This window comes from Globicephala melas, chromosome 7, assembly GCF_963455315.2.
Source record: "Globicephala melas chromosome 7, mGloMel1.2, whole genome shotgun sequence".
In the NCBI taxonomy this organism is placed as follows: domain Eukaryota; kingdom Metazoa; phylum Chordata; class Mammalia; order Artiodactyla; family Delphinidae; genus Globicephala; species Globicephala melas.
In genome coordinates this window covers 72,415,494-72,440,285 of record NC_083320.1, presented here as the reverse complement: position 1 = coordinate 72,440,285, position 24,792 = coordinate 72,415,494, and the positions used below count along the sequence as shown (strand labels likewise).

General features: G+C 36.6%; 1 protein-coding gene across 15 annotated transcripts in view; it reads left to right on the top strand.

Annotated features, from left to right (window-relative positions):
- PKP4 (plakophilin 4) overlaps positions 1–24,792 on the top strand; it is a 250,469-nt gene that overhangs the window by 146,984 nt on the left and 78,693 nt on the right. For all 15 annotated transcript variants that reach the window (XM_030852714.2, XM_030852713.2, XM_060302413.1 and 12 more), the window contains one exon: positions 17,124–17,158. In XM_030852714.2, coding sequence (XP_030708574.1) covers positions 17,124–17,158 — 35 coding nt within the window. The remainder of the gene's footprint in view (positions 1–17,123; positions 17,159–24,792) is intronic.

The window sequence follows — 24,792 nt, the reverse complement described above, 5'->3', positions numbered from 1 at the left end:
TCTTCCAAAAAGCATTTTAATTGCTACTGCACATTGCCATTGTGATCACAAGCCTGTTTCATCTGGAACATACAAATCCACCTGGCAACTATCTCTACACATTTGAATTAAACTTACATAAACTAAGTCTTATGTAGGGCATGAGCCCAAGGTAATTCAACCAGTATTCCATTAAGGTAACCTATTTTAACCTAAGAATGTGACCATGTTGAATTTGAATTTTAAGCCAAGTAGTCTTCATAAATATTAGAATCTTTTATGGACCTAGAACATTATAAAACAAAATGTCTTAATCATAGTGAATAAATATTTCAAAATGAATTACCTGTTTCTTAAACTGAGCATGTTAAAATGTTAAGTTGGAGATATGGTTAGGAGGAACCACAAAAAGAGATCAAGTTTATAGTTCAAAGTTTATAGCATGAAAGTTTCAGATTAAGACTATTTTAATACACTTGGTTAAATACAGAGGCAGCCCAGCTGTATGAATTTTCCTAATTAATGAAGAGGAAAATACTTTTTAAAATTCAGAAGCCCATGCATCTGAAATATATGTACCATGCCATTATTTAATTATTTATTAAAGAACAGTTTTAATTAAAATAACAATATTTCATTTTCTGTAATTTTTCATAGTTTGCATTCTATAATTACTATTCCTAAAATATGTAACAGTGATGAATTATTGAATCAATACAAGAATTATATTACTAGTCCCCACTCTTAGTCATTAGGTTTTTTTTAACCATGTATATTTTGATAAATTATAAGGTAATTTTCACAGGCCACATAGTATATATATCAGGATGCTTTTTGGAAAAATTTACCTTTACTGCTTTATAGGAATTAATAATTACTTTAATCCTATATTTTCTTATTACTTATTTTGTACTTTTTAATCTATATCTTGAGAAATGTGAAAAATACTAAAAAGTATAGAGAATGATATAACAAAAATTTAAGTACATCCCAGAATTGAAAAGCATTGATAATTCATCATTTTGGCTTTTTTATATAAAAATATATTAAACATAAAATTCAAGACCTCTTTGCCCCATTCTCCCTTCCCAATAGGCATTAACTAGTATATAGTCTACTTTGTGTACTTTTATATAATATACATACATCATATACATCCATGGCCCATGTTTTGTGTGCTTTTTCTAGCATACACAAATGGTATAATCTATGTGTCATTACGCATCTTGATTTCTCTACTCAGTGTTTGAGATTTATTTATATTGATGTGTGTAGATCTAGTTTATTTTTTAACTGCTGTTATATATTTATGTCATAGAATATTAAACTGTTTGTCCATTCCCCTATTGAAGAACATTTAAGTTCCACTTTTAAGTATTTTAAGTAATGCAGCAGTGAACATTTGGAGACTTATCTCCTGGTTTACATGTGTGAGGTTCTAGAAGAGGTATCATTAGAAGTAGAATACTTCAGGCATAATGAATGCATGTTTTCAATTTTTCTAGATCTTGCTGAACTGCTTTCTCAGGTACCTCAACAATTGCACCCTCTCAAGCAGTGTGTGAAAAAGTTCCAGGTTCTCTCTCTTTCTCTCTCTTTTCTTTTTGGCCAACATTTAATATTACGCAGGGTCTTTAAATTTTACCAATCTAATGTTATCTCATTTTACTTTGCATTTTTCTTGATGACTAGTCGGGTTAAATATCTTTTCATATCCTTATGATCCATTTGCATTTCCTCTTCTGATCATATCCTTTGCCCATTTTTCTAATGAGTAATTTGGTTTATTTATTTATTTATTTTTTGGTTCTATCATTAGTTTTATCGAGCTGAAATAACTCTGGGATATATCAATACATCTAAAATAGTACAGGCCTTGGTACATCACAACACAAAGTATACCATATTAATCTATTTTTAGAATATAAATCTTTAGTATGATGACAAGTATGTAGGAGAAACAACCCTCTATATGTGATATATAATAATGGATCTCAGATTCTCCAAATCTGCCCAAACAGATGATACTAACATTTCTTTTTCTTTCTATGTCCACATTTCCTTTAGTGACTGCATTTATTTTCTTCTGCAAAGGTTTATGATGTCTTCTCTAAATTCACTCAGTAAATAGTTATGCCTTTGCTTTATTGTAGAGATACAAAGATACAGAAGCCTGGAATTTCCAGTCTAGTAGAAGGGAACATTGTGTGTAATTTAGCCATATGACAAAGTACCTTAGTAGCCACATAAAATACATGTCTGTATTTTATTATATTTATTTTTGAAGAGCAGTGTGCTGATCAGATTACATTGTCCTGGCTCTATCCAGGGAGGCCTTGCTTTGGTGTCTTTGATTCTCATATCCTTAGGTGAAAATACTTCTTTGTAATTATATTAGAGTAGCCATTGAGCACCTATGGTATAATAAACATTTGTGTGAGTCGATGTTTTATACCCATTATCTGCTTATTGTTCAAGGGTTTCCACGAGGTTTGCTTTTGTGTTTTAGTTTGCTTTGGTTTTTATTATTATTGTACACCTGATTTTAACATTAAGATGATATTTTCTCCTAAAAATAGTTTTATTCTATTGGTTTTCCACTGGGGTGTCAAGAATTCGTTTGAGAAGACTTAGGCAACCCACTTACCTCCACTCCACCGCTCCAGATAGACACAGTCTATATCAAAACTGCTTGCTATACAAAGACAAGTACAAAACCCCTAGCCCCCAGCCCCATCTCCACTACCACTATTTTGTCTCTCCTTCGTAGAAACTTTGGCGTGGCTTCTATTTTCTGTTTTTGGTTGATCACAGACATGTTACAATAAATCATGTAGGTATTAATTCAAAGATTCTAGAAAACAATCTTGATAAACATTGCCACTAATGTACTCTCTGCAGTTCATTATTTGGGATGTGGGGGGGGCAGTTTGCCATTCCTTCATCTAATTCCTTTACTCTCCATGAAATAAAGGAAGGTTGGTGTTAAGTTCCCATTCTCATTACCATTTGACAGGTTAAGGACACAGAGGGGAAAGACTGATGTGTGTGATGAGATGTTTCCTCAGCCCTTCAGAGATATACTACTGTGTACGCTCTAATCCAATGATGTATAGAAAAGGAAATTGGAAATGTGATTATCCACCTAAAAGTGAGAGCCATCCATTAGTGCATTTTTAGCCGTTAATCAGCTTGCCATAAAAATGAACATGGCATGTCTGCCAAGGGCGGGGAAAAACAACTGACAAGTTTGCCAGACTTTGTAGTGACTAAATTGTTATTATAGCTATCCTCCCTGAGGCTTCACAATCTATTTAATAACAAATCAATCTAATCTGGTTTTTGCATAGATTTTTCTGCCCTGCTGTTGTGTTACTCCCTAGTTAAATAGGGAGAAAACCACTCTAAAACTGAAGAGGGAGAATGCCTGTAGGCTACAGATTTTCATAGCTTAAAAATGTTATATTAAACAATTACACATTTTAACCACTGTCAGATAGTTTAGATACAACATTTGGTTTGCATTGTTGGACTGCTTATAAGCCAAGGAGGAATGTCTTTAGGGTATACTTGTTTATTTCTTCTAGCCTTTTTTTTATTGGAAAAGAACAAATAACAGCCAATTATTCTAGGATCCTGTGATCTGTTGTTTCTGCTTTAGAACACGCCAATTAAAGGTTGATCTACCCCCAGCTTTAGTTACATTATCAATAATGCGGCTATTTGAGCCACAGAGAAAATTCAAGCAAAATTATCAATGATCATCTAAGAACTGGTGCTTAGGAAGTACAAAATACAGGGTTATATCTATTTCCAGAGGAGCATTAGCAAAATAATTTTCAGTAAAGACTTATTTCTAAATAGTAAGTGAAACAGTATTGTATTCCTTATGAACATAGATACAAAGGTAGAAACTACTATTGACCAGAGTAGTACATTCAAACAAAGTCTAGAAATTAAAATCTTGGGTGAGTTTTTTTTTTGCAACCACTGACAAAACAATGTATCTACATCAGTAATCATCAATGGCTGTTAAAATCTTTAGCTGAAAAAATGACGAGAAACTTTACAATAAATGGATCAGGCTGACAACACCTGAACTCACTGATCTAAGATAGATGTTCTACAAAACAAAAGATAGTCAGAAATTTTGGCCTTCTGAAATGATGCAATGGGAAGTGCATATCATCACCTAGGATGCATTCTTGCCTCCAGATTGCTCAACCATCTAGATATAAGTAACAATTCATAGGAAATCAGAGACAGAGGAACAGGTTAAACAACATTTTGCTGATGCCTTAGTTAGATCCAGTCTATTGGGAATTTTGCAAGGCAACTGAAATCGTTTCAAACGGGGAAAATGATGTAAGAGGGAGGGTGAGACTGCATGAAAAGAAATTTTTAGAGACATAACAACCAAATACAATGTGTAGACATTGTTTTGGTCTTGATTCAAGCAACTGTTTTTAAGAATTCAAACAGGAACTTTTAATACTGACTAGATATTTGTTGATATGAAGAATTTTACTGGTAATTTTTTTAGGTGTGATAATGTTATTGTGGTTATAGTCTTTTAAAAGTCTCTATATTTAGAGATACATCTAAAGTAATAAGATGCCTGAGACTTGGTTCAAAATAATCTAGTAATGCACAGAAAACAGTGGGTAAAAGTATAGATGAAGTAAGTGTTGACCACATGTTCCCTTTTATTTGTTGAAGCTGGATGATGAATCCATAGGGGGTTCATTATACTGTTTTCTTTTATATATCAGTGAGTGTGTGTTTTAAATGCTGTATAACAAAAAGTTTAAATATTAAGTAATCCAGCTCTTAATTTTCTGACTGAAATTTTGGTTAAAACTTTTTTTTTCATTTTTATAAAGTTAAGAAGGTCATATTTTTAAAAATCTGAGTGGTAGATGTTTTCTTCAGTAGTTCAAATGAAGAATATTTATTTAAGTTAAATTAGATTATGAATCTACACAGTATGCTCCATATACTTTGTAATGCCTTTTCCATCAATAATGTCGGCTCACTGTGGCAGTGAATGCGAGAGGGAGCAAAGAGGGGAAAGCAGGGTAAAGCAGACCAACCACTTGTGTCACGTTGTGAACCACTGTTCCTCTTTTCATTCATATTTCTTAAAAGAAGAATGCTGGGTATTAAAGCTAGGAATTTAACAGTCTTGTCCAGCCACTTGTCCATTTGCCGTGGAGAGTGCCTGAGCAGTGTTTACGGCTCACCCATTATACATCAAGAATTCTGTTTGAAGAGACTTTACTTTCCATTGTCATTGTTGTCATTCCTTCTCATTCATTCTAACAGGCCTTTTTCCATTTCATTCCCCTATTCAGTAGTTTGGAAACCCTGCATAATTATGTGTGGGGGGATAATAGAGAAGAGAAGGAAACAGGGTGGGAAAGGGGATGTGGGACAAATTAGGGATCCATGAGAGCTGTCAGGGGAGATTTAAAGCATTCTAGAAGCACTTTGCTGGGTTCGTTAAGTCTTACTACCTAGAAGCCTAGCATATGCTCCGCCAAATTTTGACTGTATCCTTATGCATCCATTCTTCTTCCTGGACAGTTATTGATGATGCAGGGTCTGTACTCTACCCCACATGTGAATTCATTCCTCCTTCAGCACTAAAACAGCTATTTATGGTGCTGGACCATGAATCAAGAGCTGAAAATGCTATTACAGGGAGAAGCGTTATTTTTCTCAAAAAGCAAAGCAGAACTTTAAGAAATACATCATGTTCTTCCTTTTCACACTCATAATGAAAAGTTTCCTCAGAAATTACAGAAACTTTCCTGTTTATAATAATTTTTTAATAAAATCTTCTGGGTAATCAATGGACAGAAAGTGAATATCATTCTTTAGACACACACCAGATTTGATAATGTCTGTATTTGAGTATCAAAGAATCGTATATGAATATATCATTTGCTTTTGAATGCCTAAATAATCAGAGTGGTCAGTACACGTTTAATAAAACATTTAATTTTATGATATCTTAAAGTTGCTTTTAAGTGAATTTTTATATAGGCTTTTCGGAGCATTTTACATCCTAAATAATATTCAAAATGAAATTGTATGCATCATAAACAGAACTATTTATAATGAGGAATTTTATAGGTTTGGGATGTCAGCCAGTGTACCTCTTACTATAGATCTCTACAGCTTAGTCCCATGTTAACTCTGTGCTCCATCTCCTGTAGAGCAAGTAGAAAAACAGGACCCTCGCACTGCTTCTTACCGGTGCCAGCTTTATTTAAAAATGTACGATTTGAATTGTTTTACATATTTCTAAAAGGAGTATATTTGTGTGTGCTCTTTCTTGTTTTTTTTTTATCTTAAATTTTAAGAAATGTTTTCCTTTTCTGTTTCTTTGCCTTTGGAAGAATTTGAAAGAACAGAAATGAGGGAGACAGTGGCATTTTGTAGACCTCAATACAAATAATTCACAGTGGCCCATCTATTCTGAGGCTTGACCCTTTGCCTAAATAGCATCCTAAGTTATGGCAGAATACTTAGGAAAGAGAGTTTGGTTTTGTATTTAGTCATTTTACTATTTTCATCTCAGTTGCCTTCACTCTTTCAAATGTCATCTGAAATGTTAGAAAACCCTTCTATTCTGATTTCTACTTTTACTGGTTGGAATACCTGTTGTGGAATGGGCTTAAACAGAAGTCATGCTTCCTGTATAATTCATGGAGATACCAGAGGGAACTGTTTGTCTCATTTTTGTCTTGTATGACATTCTTTTTAATCTTCCCCTTCCCATGTGGTCCTCTGGATCTTTTATTCATAGATTCAAAGCAGTAACACAAAATGCTTTTGTCAAAGAATATTTAACATCTTCTAAAATGTGTGTTCACCTCTAGTCCCTATTAAACAATTCAAGTTACTTGAATCGTTTAAAGGGCTAATCTGATATTTCCTGTTCCTTTAACGTTTTTGCTGTGCATCAAGTACATAACTTTCTCTTTCAGAGACTGGCTGTAATATTATTTATTTTTATCTTACCTTTTCCTGGAATCCATTTTAGACAGATGTTATAAGGGTGCAAAAATATGGTAAAGTGGCATGAGGGAGGAGTGGAATGAAGAACTGAGTAAACAAGGGTGACAACAAAATAGAGCCAGTCATGAGACCAAAAATGTTCACCACAGTGTTCAGTTATACATTTTACTCTAAACTTGCTAGCAGCCAGTGGAAAACCAAGATCGCACTTTTATACCACCCTTTGCTGTTCCTCATTATTTTTTAAAGACTGCAATTGTAAAAGCATATTCTGAGCGCATGGCCAGTTTTTTCAGGTGAGGTGTCACTGAGCAAGGAGTATGTGGGTCCGACTGTAAGCCTCTGAGCTTTCCCGTGTTCCATGAAGCCTCAGGCCTGCCTTCCTGCAGCCGTCTGGCTTGTTCCTTCTGTTGGTCACCCAGGTGATGGTGACAAGTGAGTGCAGGTGGACGGGCACATATCCATCACCATGCATGGAAGGGAACTCAGGGCTTATGTCCTGTTGCTGATGGCTCAGGAGCAGCTGCATTCTACATGAAGGACATCATTTTTAATTCAAGTGCCTTTTCTTTAACCTCAGTGTCACCTTCAGACATAAAAATAATTATGAAAAGAGAGCCTTTGCCCTGTCTCATTCTTTGTGCCTTGCTCAGTTCAAATTACAGGCATATTACCATTTTCAGGGGCAATTCAAAACCGTAACACATTAAAAATAATAATAAACTACAATTATGGGCATGTTGTCATGGTTTCACTTTTCCTGACTGCCGGTATCAAGTGCCTTTGGCAGGAAGAAGGAAATCAGTCTCCATCCAATAGAAAATTTTCTACGGTCTGAGAGCACAATAAAGAGGACACAGAAAGGAGCCTCAGTCCTGAAAAATCATAAATTTGGACTAAGAGCTTTTGGTTTTGTTTTTGTTGAGATTGATTATGAATAGACAATAAGTAAATTTGGAAGAGGCTCCCAAAAATGTAGTAAAATACTAAGAAGGATTGCTTTCTAAGTATTACTGCTAAAATACCCTTATTATCTAAAAGCTAGTGATTTGTCAAACTAGGGTCCTCAGAGCCCCTTAGGAAAAATAACGTGGTAGGTAGGGATAGCCGTCTGCCTCCCAGCTCCCCTCCTCTCCTTCAGCCAGGCAGAGCCGTTCACCATCATCGTCTGTGGTACATATTAGCCTTCCTGTCTTTGACTTACTGAAATAGCCTAGTGGAAGGATAGCTATCCACAGCTGTCTCAGGAAGAATAATCGTAATGTATTTAATTTTGTCTAATTGCTCTAGTTCTGACAGTAAGACATAGAGTACGTCTCTGTTTAATGTAAAGGATTTATTTCTTAGTTAATTCTTTTTTTTTAAGATAGATTTTATTCATTTAAAAAAAATTTTTTAATTTATATTTGACTGCGTTTATTTATTTTTGGGTCTTCACTGCTGCACAAGGCTTTCTTTAGTTGCAGCGAGCAGGGGCTACTCTTCTTTGCGGTGCACGGGCTTCTCCTTGAGGTGGCTTCTCTCGTTGCGGAACACGGGCTCTAGAACACAAGCTCAGTAGTTGTGGCTCGCGGGCTCTAGAGCGCAGGCTCGGTAGTTGGGGCGCACGGGCTTAGTTGCTCCGCGGCATGTGGGATCTTCCCGGACCAGAGCTCGAACCCGTGGTGCCTGCATTGGCAGGCAGATTCTCAACCACTGCGCCACCAGGGAAGCCCTTAGTTAATTCTTATCTAACTAAAAGGGAGAGATGAGGTCCTTGTTTCCCAAACATAAGAAAAACAAAACTGTTAAAACCTATCAGTTTCCTGTTGTTAGGTGGTATGAGTTCTCGGAACATCAGAAGATGGCTCATGGCATTAGAGAGCCCTTGATTCCATCTTAGGCTTCTAGACCCCACTTCTCACCATGCTAATTATGAGTATAAAATGAACTCAAGAACATTCTTGCCGAGGTTAAGGGGAGGAGAAATTTGACCTGCTTACATGGTGAATGCTTGAAAACCTGGGACTTTCACAGGCATTATCTTCAAAAAGTGCCTTTCTCAAGCATAAATTCAAGAGCACTCAAGAAAGCTAAACCACAGAATGAGCTTTACCCAGCTCAGAACTCACAAAAAACTAACGGAATATTTTACAAATGCATTAACAGAAACTGGGTAAAGTTCTAAACGTACTAATTATACAAGGAAAGTCAAAGCAATACTAGATAGAAATTTTAAAAGACTTAAAAGTGTGGTATGATGTTATCGCCGTATCATAATTTAAGATTTAATTATAATTAATGAAGATAGAGAAATTTAAGTACTGGATAGAATGGGTTACTCCGTTAAGGGAATTTATTTTAAATTTTATCTGGTAGCACTCCAGATAGAGACCAAAAGTTGAGAATCATTAGTAGTTATTTTGCCAGATTCTGGCTGAGAAAATCCTAGGTGCATAATAGGAAATCTGGAGTGACCTGTGGACTATGGAGCCTAGCTTTCATACCTAAGAAGATTCTGAAGCCGTTCATTAAAAAGTAATCTGTAATGCCTAGAGGATAGCTGGGTAGTAAGTAATTTCAATATGAATTAATCGCCTAAAATAAAAACCTGAACAAACCAACTTTTTCTTTTTTAACTGAGAAATGGACCTTGGAATCAAGTGAAAGGTAGACTTATAAATATTAGAGCAATGGATTACAAAGGCAGTTATAACAAACCAATAATGAGCTGCCAGAATTTTTTTGGTAATGGATTTAGAATCCAGAACATTTCCTAATGGAATAACTTCAGTTAGTAATGAATTGGTGGAGAAGGAGAAAAATGCATTTTGGAATTTATTCCAGCTACTTACTGATATTTCATCTGTAAGCACGTGGTAGTTCTTAAATTCAAGAGTTAACATGTGCAGAAGAAATACAGAACTTTTTTTTAATTGAAGTATAGTTGGTGTATAATATTATATAAGTTACAGGTGTATAATATACTGATTCGCAATTTTTAAAGGTTATACTCCATTTACAGTCTTTATTAAATACTGGCTGTATTCCCTGTGTTGTATAATATATCCTCTTAGCTTATTTATTTCATACATAATAGTTTGTACCTCTTTATCCCCTTCCCCTATCTTGCCCCTCCCCTCATTCCTTTCCCCACTGGTAGCCACTGGTTTGTTGTCTATATCTATGAGTCTGTTTCTGTTTTGTTATATTCACTAGTTTGTTGTATTTTTTAGATTCCTCATATAAATGCTATCATGCAGTGTTTGCTTTCTCTGTCTGACTCATTTCACTTAGCATAATACCCTCCAAGTCCATCCATGTTGCTGAAAATGGCAAAATTTCATTCTTTTTATGGCTGAGTAGTATTCCGTTGTATATATGTATATATGTATATATACACCAAACATCTTCACTGTTGAATTTCTGTGCCATAAATTTCTTAACACAATGACTTTTTTAAAATAAAACAAAGTGAAACATTATCCAGTGTTGATGGACATTTAGGTTGCTTCCATATCTTGGCAATTGTAAAGAATGCTGCTGTGAACATTGGGGGTGCATGTATCTTTTCGAATTAGTGTTTTTTGTTTTTTTTGGATATATACCCAGGAGTAAATTTCTTTGTCATATGGTAGTTCTATTTTTAGTTTTTTTGAGAAACCTCCACACTGTTTTCCACAGTGACTGCACCAATTTACATTCCCACCAACAGTGTACAGGGTTCATTTTCTCCACATCCTCTCCAGCATTTATTGCTTGTGTTCTTTTTGATGATGGCCATTCTGACATGTGTGAGGTGACATCCTATTGTGGTTTTAATTTGCATTTTTCTGATGATTAATGATGTCAAGCATTTTTTCACGTGCCTGTCGACCATCTGAATGTCCAGAAATACAGAACCTTTGCGTGGAACTCAACATTTATGGTCAGAGCTCAAAATAGTAAAACTAATAGGAAAGTCAAGAGTAAAACGTCAGGCCAGCAATGTACACATACAGTTTTGAAAATATTTATAGTAAGATTAATGAACATATGATCAATGAGAGTTCGTCTGTTAATTACCTCTGTTCAGTAAAGGAAGATCACCTAAGGGTCATTTTAGAAAAATATTGTGAAAGAATATGTTGCAATAGTGAAATACATAGATTATGTAATGCTGCTAAATTGGGGTGGTTTAAACAACCATTTGAAGAGACTGTCATAATACACAGGGGAGACCTGCCATGTCAGGTTTATCTGCACATGTGGACTATCATATTGATGGTCTCCCAAACTGGCTGATTTCTAGCACTTTATAATTTTTGATCTGTGGGAACTGAAGCAAATTCTTGAATATAACAGTACATTTCACATTGCTACATACCTCTTCCCTCGGAGCCTTCATGTTCAAATTCCTACCTGGGTAATCCTAATACCAATTTACCTCATTTTCATAGGTAAGTAGAAGGAGAGCTGGGTCTTGTTTTTGTTTTAAAAGACAAATGTTTCACACTTTGGGTTGTTATAGATATGCGAATGCTTCTTCAATCATAACACTGCTGGACTCATCAGAGTACTCTCTTACAGGTTTCTGCCTTTCAAAAGTCTCTTGACACCTTGCCTTTGAGGGGCATGTGATCCAGTGGGGGTGTCACATGCATACTGTAATGAGTAATTACAAGACAATTGTGAGCATGCAGAAGGCAAAGGCTCTGCCTCTTGTCACCATTATACCCCAGCCTCTAACAATGTCTGGCACTCAGTAGATGATCAATAAATGTTTGTTGGATTGATTCCTATAATATTTACAATAGACATCTTTTCTATAAGATGTAGCAAGAGCCAAAATCTCCTTTGTAGAATGATTGAAACAATTTCTAAAATAACACAGGATTAGCCTTAATAAAGAACAACCCAAAAAGTTAAGGTCAGCTATCATTTATTTAGCATCCTATTCAATGCTGGTCGGATGCAGACAGAATTAAGACACAATCTTTACCCTCAAGAGAGCCATAGTCTGATAGTGGAAACAGGTAAACAAATCCTGCAATTACAATCATATGAAAAACAAAACTCGAGATAGATTAATGGGTACATTTTTCATGTAAAGGAAGAAGTGATCAACTTTCATCAAGCTAATTCTCGAAGGATGATTAGTGCTCACCAGAGAGGACGCTGTGGAGGGTGTGTGGTCTAGACAGTGGTACACGCCCGTGCTCTATTTATAAATCAAATAGTTTCTAGAACATTCATTCCAGTAATTCCTGTCCTTTAATGCCAAGTGAAATTGAATTTGGTTTTGGCTGTGCTTAATTTTTTGAACTACTAATAAGGGTTCACATATATATGGCTGTGTGTGTATAAAATTTCTTAACACAATGACTTTTTTTAAATAAAACAAAGTGAAATAACTCGGATTCTGTCCCAATTCAGTGTATCTTATAGGAGAATAATGACAGTAACTTGTGCTTTACTAGTGATAGAAAGAGCCCCATCTAGACCAGGGAGAAGGTGAGGGAAATGACATGGTAAAGTTACTGTGTAGCTCCATCAAATTCTCCACTCCCCCGTCCCCTACTGTTTACCTACTGCTGTCCACTTAAGCTCACATCTGGCACAGCAGGAAATCAGGAGGAAATTGAGTAGTGACTTAATTAAGTAGACCATTTTCCAAAGATATTCCTGTTATTAAGTGACACAAAGTGAAGGTAAACTTAAGAGTGTTCCATTTCATGGATATATGACATATGTATTGTTACACTGTACCACATATACCATTCTGGAATTTGTGTAATTCTGAGTTTCCAGACTGTGTTCCTACACATTCTACCCCCAAAATAGCATTGGAAGCGTGAAGCAGCCTGGTACGTGAGGAAACTGCAAGTAATTAGAAGTGCCTAGAATGTAGGTTTGTGTGGGAAAGGGCAAACGGGAAGGAACCAGGTGGTGGAGGGCCTTCTGTGCCATATGAAGATGTTTGAGTCTCTGCCATACTAAGATGTTTGAAGTTTACCCTGTAAGGATCTGTTGTGCGTTAGCATCAGGAGAATTTAAGATTTGAATGTTTTCAGATTTGAAAAATCACTGTAGCAGCAGCCTGGAAGAGAGCCTGAAAGGATGAGAAATCAAAGCCAAGCAGACAAGTTAGGAGAGAGACTGAAAGAATGATCCAGCCAAAAGACAATGAGAGGATGAAGGCCCCAACTGTGTCCTTGGTGGTAGGGATGAATTCAGAAGGTGTATGTTTTGAGTGAGCGCCATGTGCCAGATACTGTCGTAGGTTCTGGAGGCGTATCTGTGAACAAGGCAGACTTCCCTGCCCTCATGGGGCTTACATGCTAGTGAGGCGGGCAGGGTAGGGGAGACAATAAAATGACTCTATGTTCTTCAGTGTGAGTGACTAGGTGGTGATGATTAAATGGGAGTTCGTTTGGGGGAAAAAAGGGTTTCTATGTGTTGAGTACAAAATGTATTATATCCAGTGTGCACTTGGAAATACAGGTAAAGATTTAAGGAGTGAGGTTTCAGCACTTTTCAGAGGGCCTGTTTGCATTTGTTTTCAGTCATAAAACATCAGTCAGAACTTTCAGCTACAAACGGTAGAATCCTCTGGCTTGTATAAGCAGGAAAGGAACTTACCAGAAGCTATTAGGTGTCAACTTTCAGAAGCTCCAGGAAGCCCAGAGAGCCAGATTCTGAGTCGGGGTGTCCAGGGCCAGTGCCCCCGCTACTGCTTCCCGTGGTGCCACCGCCTCCCCTCACATGCCTCCTTCTAGACCCTAGGTCACTGGCCAGCTCTCTGGCTGCAGAGGAGTGTGAGAGGCTAGTTTTCTCACATATAGCATGGGATGTCAAGATGAGGGGGGTTTGGGTTTCAAAGACAGCCATAAATATTCAACAAAGGTAATTTTGCCTCCATTTATGTCTATGAATGAAAAAATATATAATTTCTTAAGTGTACAGAATTTTGTAGTGATTTATTGCACTTTTCTCGTGTAATACTGTGATGAAGACATGGTGTCTTCGTTAAAACAAAACTAAGACTTTTTTCACATTAAAATGAATTGCCTTGATTTATTAATTTGCAAATGAGCTTGCTCCTAACTGCTGTTCACTATCTAACCAAACAGTCCCAAACTTATAAATGGATTTCATTCTAGAAGCTTGTTGATAATTAAGTTATTGGAAATTATGAATACATCTTCCCACTGAAACAGAATTATTGTGGATGATCCCATTCTTGTATTTTAAAATGTTTCACATTCCAGTGGAAGATCCTAGAACATAAACTGCTTGGCATCTTCAGATGAGAAGTGAAAGGGAATGGGATGGAGTCATTCATGGCCACAGTGCCTGTAGACACATTGTAGACATTCAGTAAAAGTTGGGGAAGTGTTTCTAGGAATAGTTGGCTGGAAGGAGAGAGGAAAGAAGGAATATGCCTGTGTCTAATGTGGAGCTGCCTCTCATTTTATTGTTCCAATAAAAGTGACTTAAAACATTCAGTGACTTAAAACAGCATTTCAAAACTGTACATATTTACTGCGCAATCCCTGAATCCCAGAGTGGTGAACAATTTGAGAATCATATAAAGTAAGTGGTCCAGAAAGAAATAGACTGTTCTGAATAACATATAATGACCAGCTATCACACAGAATTGTGGAATCAGTGTGAAGGTAAACGGGCTGAATATATAGTCTTCAAAATGGAACTTTTGCTTATTTTTAATCCTCAATATTAACTTATTTTCCTAGTGATTTCTGTTGTTTGTCTAGAATAGAGTAGGGAAAAATAATTTTAACGGAGACTTCCCCTTGCCTTCACCTAGGAATACTTTATTGTATTTTGATGACCAAAGGCCTTTTCAGCAGCAAAACTGCTGGTTGCCTGATTGTTATGCAATGAGGCTACAGGAATTTCCTACCTGGAGTGGGAGAGCATAATTTGACCTGTTTGAACAAAGTAGTAAGTAATAATTTACATACACCTGATCTTTCAGAACAGTGAAGAACCCGGTATTACTTTTTCACAATTTGTGTTACAGCAACAATGTGTATTAAGCATCTTCTATGTGCCAGGCAGTATGCTGGGCACTTGACCTAAAGAGATGCGCAAAACAGCCACAACCCTTGCCCAATTTGAGCAGTTAAGATGAATTATATTCTGTGATCTATAACTTCAAGAATAAAAATCTTGTAAACATATTTCATTAAAGTTTATGTAAATTTCAATCCGAAGATAACAGACTTTATCACTCCCAAGAAACTTGAGGTATATTACACAATTCTGGATGACAGTTTGATTTACCATGTATTTTAATATTGACAAAAAATACGAACATGTTAATAGGAACACAGTTGGGTAATAGCAACCTCAGTGATTAGAAAACTAATTTAGATCATAGAATTAAATAATAAAAACATATTCAAGAGGAATTGAAATTCAGTCTGGGAAACCACTTTTGAAGTCATAAGAATGTGATGACCTATCTTCAGGAACAAGACAGATGTGCCCTTATTGATACTTGACCAGATTTTCATCTTTTTTTTCTTCCCCATCAGTCCCTTTTGAAATCAGTTAGGAGTGCATCAGGTACAGGAACATGACCGGAGTGCTGAAGATTAGCATTAACTGACTCCATTCACTGAGAGCATGCCCCCCTGCTTGCAGCTAGTTCAATGTCCTGGAATGTGAGCTGCTCGGCCTGTGGTGACAAAAAGGCAAATCACAGACAAAATTGAAGTTCAGGGAATTCTTACTGAATCTAGAATTTTTAACCAGCAAGAGTTTCATTAGCCACTTAATGACTTGGGGGGGAATATCAAGCAACTAACAAGTACTTAAAATCTTACACCTACGGCACTGAAAGGATGTCCCTTTCTTTAAGTTACAGAGTTTCCTTAAGCCCAAAGTCACATACCTTTTCAATAAACTTAATAAATACTTCCAAAATACTTCAATATGTGTTTGTTTCTGATTTCCAGGAAAAAAAGTACAAATGTTTAAAAAGGAAAAAACTCCTTTTAGTTGTACCCCACAGAAATAACTGCTAGCACTTTGGTTTTTATTTTTCTAGGTTTCTTTCTAGGCATATTGTGTGTGTGTGTGTGTGTGTGTGTGTGTGTGTGTGTGTTTAATGCAAAAATGGGATCACAAGCTATTCTACTATATAGCACAGTGGTGAGAAGCCCTGACTTTGAAATCAAACCACCCTGGGCTTGAATCCCAGCTCTTCCAGTTACTAGCGTTAAGACTTTGGCCAGTTTTTTTTATCTGTAAAGATAATAATGTACCTATTCGTTAGGTTGTTGTGAATAATATAAAGGAGATAATATATGTGAGGTACTTACTCTGACATTTAATAAATGCCTAATAATCCAGCCTCTTGTACCTTTGTTCTACCACACCATCCCCTAAGCACCATGCTTTCCTGTATTGAGTATTTTAAGCGGGGGAGGGGGACCAGGGAGGCACAGATATGTTTTTATGCACAAATTTTTAAAATTGGTACTCTATAAACCAAGAAAAATATACAGTTAAAATTTTCTCCTAGCTTGTAAAACCTTATATTTTGATATAAAGGTTTAGGATATTTAAATTTTATAAGGCAACATTCAGTTCAAAATGACCCTGTTAACTTACGTGTCTATTATAACATCTAGGGCTTCTTTTGAAAATAAGTAAATTGAATGAACTTCTTAACAGCCTTTTTGGTTCTTTTTAATGTATATGTTGTACAGTATAATGTATATGTTGTTTTAATTTATATGTAGTTTTCATATTAGTTATTCCACACGAAGCAGTGTCGTACTTCATATAAGTACTATGAAGGTCACAGTTAGTTGTGCTATTGTATTTGTCTTATCCAAGGAGAATCATACTTTTTATGTCATTTTGTAAGTCATTTTACAACTTTATAAGTCATTTTATAACTTGCCTTAATTTCCAAGAAATACAGTTTTGTCCCAAATTGATGTGGAGGGTTTAATACTGTCTAAAAATTAACTTAGAACAGTCATTTTAAATTTTGTTTGAGGTTTTTATACTTTTATATAATTAAATGTGAAAATTAAATGTCTATATGCAAAAGAGATCCAAAGTTAAATTTTATGACAAGGGAAGTAAATGTTCCATCTTTTTTCCTTCTTTTTCTCTAGCTCAACTGAGAAGTCATTTCCTTGGAGATCAACAGGTATGAGTTTTTAATCATATAAAATATCTTCCTTTAGTTTTGCACAGACAGAGCCTGCTCTCTTAAATTACTACTTCTTGGTGAAATCAGCCAAGCAAAGCCTTTAATAGTGACAATATTGAGCTACTTTGCTTTGAAGTAGTACTTTCTTAATATGCTTAATTTTTTTTAACATACTTGAATAGATTTATATATGCCAGCTGTAAAGAAGTTAAAGCACTGGGCATCAAAACATTTTTAATATCAATTCAGTATCTGAATTTTTTATCATAGAGAAATACAGGGATGCCCTCCCAAAGGTTTTTGTATAATCTGGGATATCAGTTATATAAGTCAAGGTCTTTCCTTTTACAGTGTTTCTCATACTCAAGAGAAGAGTTGCCTGAAGTGTTCATTTTCCTTATGTATCCAGATGTAGACCACCTGATAGCTTCTAAAATAGTCTGGAAGATTCTAACATAGTCTCTTTATCTCTTCTTTTTACCCTAAATTCACCTCATATCAAGGATGAATTACATTGAGGAGAGTGTCTGCCACTTTCACAGATGTTCGATATCTTCATACTCAGTCTTCACTCATTAAACGCTTCCTGAGTAGCCACATCATGAGCCAAGTACTATATGTGTCATTGGTCAGACAGTGTTGGGCTCCACACATACGCTCCTCACCTCCCTCACCTCTCATAATGTAAAGGACAATGCCAGCAATGTGTGAATGCTAGAATAGGCCTTGATATCTGAATACTTCGGCACTTTTAAAGCAAGGTTTGAATTGAGTAAAACTTAAATCACCAAATGCCTGTTATCTGAGTTTACCTGCACCTGGGCACCAGGATTCTGGTGTTATTTATAGTGGATACAAGGCAACTTGCCATTTTGTAAAGAACCTATTCCCAAGAAATGTAGTATTTTACTCAAACCATAGATTAGGAAGAGACATGTGAAAGGCTACTTAACAAGAAGACTTACAAACAGCAGTTTAATGCAAAGAAAGACATGGCATGAAATAATATGTGGTTAACCACCAAGTGAGTATTATGTGGGAAACATTGTCATTAAATGGACAGCCCACTTTTGAGATAGCTTGGCAGAGAGGATGAGCCTGGAGACTGGGGCTTGACCAGCAGCCCGGCTGTGGAGAGGGCACTGTCATTGGGCAGCAGAAGAGACGACAGAAATGTCTTGTGGGAACATTTGAAACTAGTTTGAGAGATGATAAGATGTGCAAAGGCTAGGCAGCCACACTGGGCCAAATTACAGAGATCTGTAAATACCAGGGACTTTGAACTTCCTTCACATCATGGGGAGCCACTGGAAATCGTTTGAGCAAAAAGTCACCTGATTTAGACATTCCTCAGGAGAAATAGCAGTGCTATGAGCTGTTAAAAAGAGAGTTGAAAAATTCAGTTTAAAGAAAAATACACAGTGCATTTGCTACTTGGTTATGGCAAACACGTACCATTTAATGTAAAATTCTCCTTAAGTTCATGTTTAATACTGCATCATTAATTTACTCCAAAAATATTTCTTGAGAGTCTAGTTGACTAGCATGTAGTTGTCAATGTTTAAAACAAACATCCTTGCCCTCTTAAGTGTTTCAAGTCTAGTGGAGGTATATAACTCTATATACTTAAAATTGGGGGCGACGGGGGTGGATTCTGTAAAGGAAAACTACAAGTGTATACCATGTTTACCCATAGCTCTATATTTGGACATTTAAGTTGTTTCTAACTTTTCATTGTAATAAATAACATTATGGTAAACATCCTTATGTATAAAATTATATCTGCAGCATTGATTTACCTTAGGCTAGATTTTTAGGAAGAAAACTATTCAAACTATATGAACATTTTTAAGGCTCTTTAAATGTATTACCAAGTTGCCTTCTTAAAAAGATTGCATTCATTCTCCCTCCCTTTAGCTATATGAGGCCAGTCCTCTCATACTCCCTCATGAGTGTCATCATTTATATCTCTATCTACAAAATGTTTCGATATCCCGCCGTTGCCCTTTTCTCTTGGAGGACTAGTGTTTGATAGGTGAGAGTTCTTTGTAGCCCAAGGAGAATAGCTATGTCAGTCAGGGCCCAACCACCCAAAGGAGTGGTCCTTTCTGGAAGCTGCTGCCATGTCTAAGACTGCAGGGACAAGGGGCTGGGTAGCTTTGCCACCAAACTGGAGCAGTGGTGGGAGGTGGGACCCGGCGAGTTTTCCAGCATTAGCTGGAACCATGAAGGAGATACAGCCATGCCAGCAGTGCTGCCAGAAGTAGAGCTGGAGAAACATCCTGACTGAACTGAGGTGGAGGGGGCAGTTGTGGATTTTTTAACTGCCAAAAGCCAGGCGGGCACGGTGTGTAATTGCATGGATTTACATATGGAGAGAATGCGCTTGTGAAGACGCACGATGGAGAATGAACATCTGGGCCCTTGGCATCCTTTCTGCCTCTCCTCCCCTCCAGTGCATTTACTCAGCTTCAGTCATTTGACCACCATCTTCATGATTTACTAATGCATAAAATATAGATAGATAAATAAATAAAATATTATAAATAAAATATATATATTTCATTTAATATATAAGTATTATATATTCATATATTTTTAATATATGCCAGATGGCTCCCCAAATACTTTAGTGTTAGGGAAATACAGCTGTAGTAATTCAACTCTCCTCACCACAGTGACATTCATAGTTCACACCTGATAACTATACTTCATCCCTTACTTTGGTCAGAGTATACTGCTGCCCAAACTCATATTCCAACCTGGGAGTTTTACTTACCCTTTTTCCTTTTGCAGGGAGGGGGAAGTATATTAACTTTCAAACACAGCCAACACAACTGATATTTATTCTACTCTCTATTATTTTAATTACATTAACGTTTCTTGTGTGTTTTCTTAAATTTGCCTACTTTTCAACCATACTTAAGGTATTTAAATTGTAACCATGGCAATAAGCTCTAATGATAAGGGTAGAAAATTGAAATTCATATTTCATATTCCTATGAAATAATAGGAATATTTCATATTCCTTTTTCTGAGCAGTTATAGATGCCCTTTAGAAGTTTGATTGTAAGTGAACAGGATGAAATGACAGTTTTGCTGCTACTTTTCCTGTAAAGTTTAACTGTTATTTTCTCTTTACCAGTCTGCATGCAGAGACCCTGAATGTAATATGAAAATAATCTTATTTTTAGAATTTGGCAGCCCCACCCAGAATGAGGTAGGGGTGGCTTAAATATAAGAAAATACTTAAAGGGTCTTTGGTCTATTTTGTCTTTGGATAGGTCTTGACAAAAGAAACATCTTTATTCAATTATCTTAGTTTCCTAAGTAAGAAAGGATTATTTGAAAGGATTTAGGATTGAAGGTCTGTTATTGTTCCTCATTTTTCTTTAATATTTTGAACACTTACTTGAAGACAGTTTCTCTACCTTTTATGTGTGTGGTTTACTACAAATTTGGCTTGGAAAGCTTTTCAGCCATAAGGTGAATTGTTAGCAAGGCAATAGTTTGATCACTACCTGGGAGTGATCCCTGGCTACTCAGGAGTTTTCAGCAATATTCCATTGAAATGCCAGAAATTGAGACCAACTGCTGAATTTGTTTTTAAATAGCTAACTTAGAAATAGCTAACTTTTCCTTAGAAAATAGTCATTTTCTAAGGAAAAGCTCAAGATGCCCTAGGCAGAAAAGATTTCCATTTATATGATTCAGTTCAGGAGAATCAGCTTACTTGTGTTTTCTGGTTGGTTGATTGGTTGGTTGGTTGATTTTTTTTAATATATTTTTATTTATTTATGTATTTATTTTTGGCTGCGTTCGGTCTTCGTTTCTGTGCGAGGGCTTTCTCCAGTTGCGGCGAGTGGGGGCCACTCTTCATCGCGGTGCGCGGGCCTCTCACTATCGCGGCCTCTCTTGTTGCAGAGCACAGGCTCCAGACGCGCAGGCTCAGTAGTTGTGGCTCACGGGCCCAGTTGCTCCATGGCATGTGGGATCTTCCCAGACTAGGGCTCGATCCCGTGTCCCCTGCATTGGCAGGCAGATTCTCAATCACTGCACCACCAGGGAAGCCCTGGTTGGTTGATTTTTGATTTTTAACTTGTACCAAGGATCGCAGGCTGTTGCAAAGCAGAAAGCCAAGGCCTTGGACACTCAAAGAGATAACCTCCCAAAGTGTGGGGAAGAATCATCCATTCTACAAAACATTTTTATTTTCCTAGGCTGATTGGGAAGGAATCTTAAGAAGAAGCTCCCCTGGACATAATAAAGTTGTTTTAAGCATATATGCTTTATTGTTATCTTGCCTTTCTGTTGCCGTGTCTCTTCCATTATTCTGTATTTTCTAGCTTACCAGCATTACATGTCTGCTCTCTAAAAACATAAATGGACCTCCTCTTGTCTTTTATGAAGAGGAGAGTTTATTATTTTCTGTTGTGGCTTTGCTTTTTCCTTAGCCTTGCATTTCTTATGACCTTGGATCTGGTGGGTGTGTTTATGTATACTCTGCTGAAAAAGAGTGAAGAGGGAATGTTGTCTTAGGGTTCCTGTTTCCTCTTTTGTTAGTGTGCCATTTTTCCACTATTCACGTCTTCATATCTCTTACCAATGTATGTATTTGTACAATCTCTTACGTTCCACCAAAATTTGAGGTAACTTTTAAGAACCCATATAATAAAATAGAAAAATAAACTCCAGAATCACAGAAAATATATATTAGAATAATAGGTAAAGACCCGAAGAAAGTGAGAAGGCAAATTTATGCACAAGTAATTATACTTCTTCATGATGGAAAATATTATATTATGGAGGATATCTTTTAAAGAAAAAAACCTTGGACTTACCTCCCTTTTAAGAAAAAGCACACCAGTTCAGTCATAAAGATAACCAAGCACCCTGTGCCCTACCTACCAGAAAGAAGCTGTTGAAGCCATAAATTGAGTCCTTTTGTCAAAGTGATCATGGGGTTGTTACTTAAATCCTCCAGCCACATCCTGTAAACTTGTGAATTTTGTCACAAATCACAATTTCACAGTTTTTCTGTTTCAGGGGGAAAATTACTAGAATCTAGGCAGTTGCCAGTTTTAGTACTTGTGTGTAAAATGAGGGGAGGGGAGCGGCATCAGCCTGGGAATCTACCCCTCCCCTCCTCTTCCCTGCACATTAGGACAAGGAGCAGCCTCCAGGGCTGGAGTGCGCTGTCTGTCCCCACAGTAGGAAGTTATATCATGCATATTCATAAATAGAATATTAAATTAGCAATCATGGATAAAGGACTATTATTTTACTGCAGATTTTGAGTGTTATGATTTATTATGACTATAAATTGTATAAATGACAAAATTTTATTTCTGCTTCTCTTCCAAATACCAAGAGGAATATGAATTTCTGTTAATATTGGCCTTGGAGTCCCAAGATTTTCCTCCCCTATCTTTTCAGACCTTTTTTAGTAACACAGTCATTATGGTCTTCCTACCACAATTGCAGTGCTGTAGCTTCCTAATCACCACTTTTTCATGTTTTGTTACAAAAGTAAGTTATGCTTTTGTGTGTGTGTTTTTTTGTCTATTTGTTTGTTTATTTTGGCATGCTTCTTATTTAAAATAAATTGTCTAGAAGAATTTGGAGTAAAAGGTAAAAATTTCCTTCATTGCCACGTCTACCCATACCATGGCCATTGCCCCACATACCTACACACACAAACACACACACACACACACACACACACACAGAGAAAATCTGAGGGGTGTGTGTGTAAATATCCACACATTTGCATTTGTTTTGTTTTGTTTTTAATACAATGAGGATATGTTATACATTGTTCTATGACTTAAGTGTTTTTTTCCTTAACAACATAGTAAAACTATGCATGTGTTTCTGTGTCAATTTATAAAGATCTGCCTCCTTTTTAATGGCTATCTATTGTTTAGAAAATTTATGTAACCAGTCCCTTATTAGTGAATATTTTGTTTTTTCCAACTTTGCCCTTTGACAAGCAGTGGTAAAATTTTTCACTGCACATCTGAGTGTCTCTGTTGATTACATTTTTAAGGGGAACTGCCTGGGCAAGGATGTATACATTTTTATTTTGGCAAATAGTGTCCAATTGCCCACTGAAAATGCTTAGCAGTATGTGGCGGGGGGGAGATTTTTCCTCTACCCTCTTAGGTTAAGTAACTGGGGGCCTGTGAATTTAACTGACGGTAGACAGATTAATAATAATTTTTCAAAAACCCTGAGTATTCATATGCATATGAGAGCTCACAAAAGAAATACCTCCCTAGGGACTTCCCTGGTGGTCCAGTGGTAAAGAATTCGCCTTCCAATGCGAGGGACACGGGTTCAATCCCTGGTCAGGGAACTAAGATCATACATGCCGTGAGGCAACTAAGCCCACGTGCCACAACTACTGAGCTCGCACACCTCAACTAGGAGCCTGCGTGCCGCAAACTACAGAGCCCACACGCTCTGGAACCTGTGCCACAACTAGAGTGAGAAAATCTTCATGCCACAACTAGAGAGGAGCCCACACGCAGCAATGAAGAGCCCACACGCCGCAACGAAAGATCCCACGTGTCTCAACAAAGATCAGCATGCTGCAACTAAGACCCGATGCAGCCAAATAAATAAATATTTTAAAAATTAAAAAAAAAAGAAGTAGCTCCCTAAATGACTAGGGTTGGGGGCTTATATACCTAACTTAGGGGAGAGGAAGCAGGCAGAAGAGGCTTCTATGGGAAGAACAAGTGGATTTCTAGGGGAACAAACAGGAGATAAGACAGTTTGTGATGATGTTTGTTTCATTCCATAAAACTCCCCCAGAAGGGATCCATGGCAGCCTCACTCCCAGGACTTTTCTGCTTTTAGTGAAATAAGGGAAGCTCCAAAAAGGCTTCCTTCTGCATCTGTTGAATCTCAAATATCTTTAGTTTAGAATAATCTCTCAGGGTCCAAATAGGTCCCCACAAACATATATTCCTACCTATACCAAGTGTCATGCCTATCATGCTTCCCATGCTACCAGAGGGTAGTAACATACAAAGTGTAAATCCTCATGAGTATTTAAAAAAATGGCTTCAAATTTCCCTGTATCATAAGCTCTATCTACATATTAAAGAGAGTAAAATCATTTACAGAAATAATTATTAAATATTCATTAAATCAGAACATTGCATGGAAACTTCAGCATACCACTGACCATTCTATTATTTGATTCATTCTTATGGAAATTGGAGATAAGCCTGATCTTGGAATTTAATAAATTTGTCATGATACCTATCAGCTTTGGTTTCTTCTCTTTTCGTATCTGTCTCAAAATGATCAGATACATTTTTCTGTCAACAAAAATGCAAAAACGATTACCAAAACAAGCAAAAACTACTATCACTATTAGAGGTGATTTGGGAACCAACACCTCACTCCAGAGGTGCCCAAACTTTGCTGCACATTAAAATTGCCTGTGGAGCTGTTAAAATATTATTCCCGGCCCTCCTGATACACAATTAAATCCAAAAGTCTGGGGCCCAAACCAGAAATCAATAGTCTTTAAATCTCCCCAGTTGATTCCACTCTGCAGTTTGAGAACCACTGCCTTACTCATAATTAAATCAACTTAGTTACTAGTAATTAAAGAG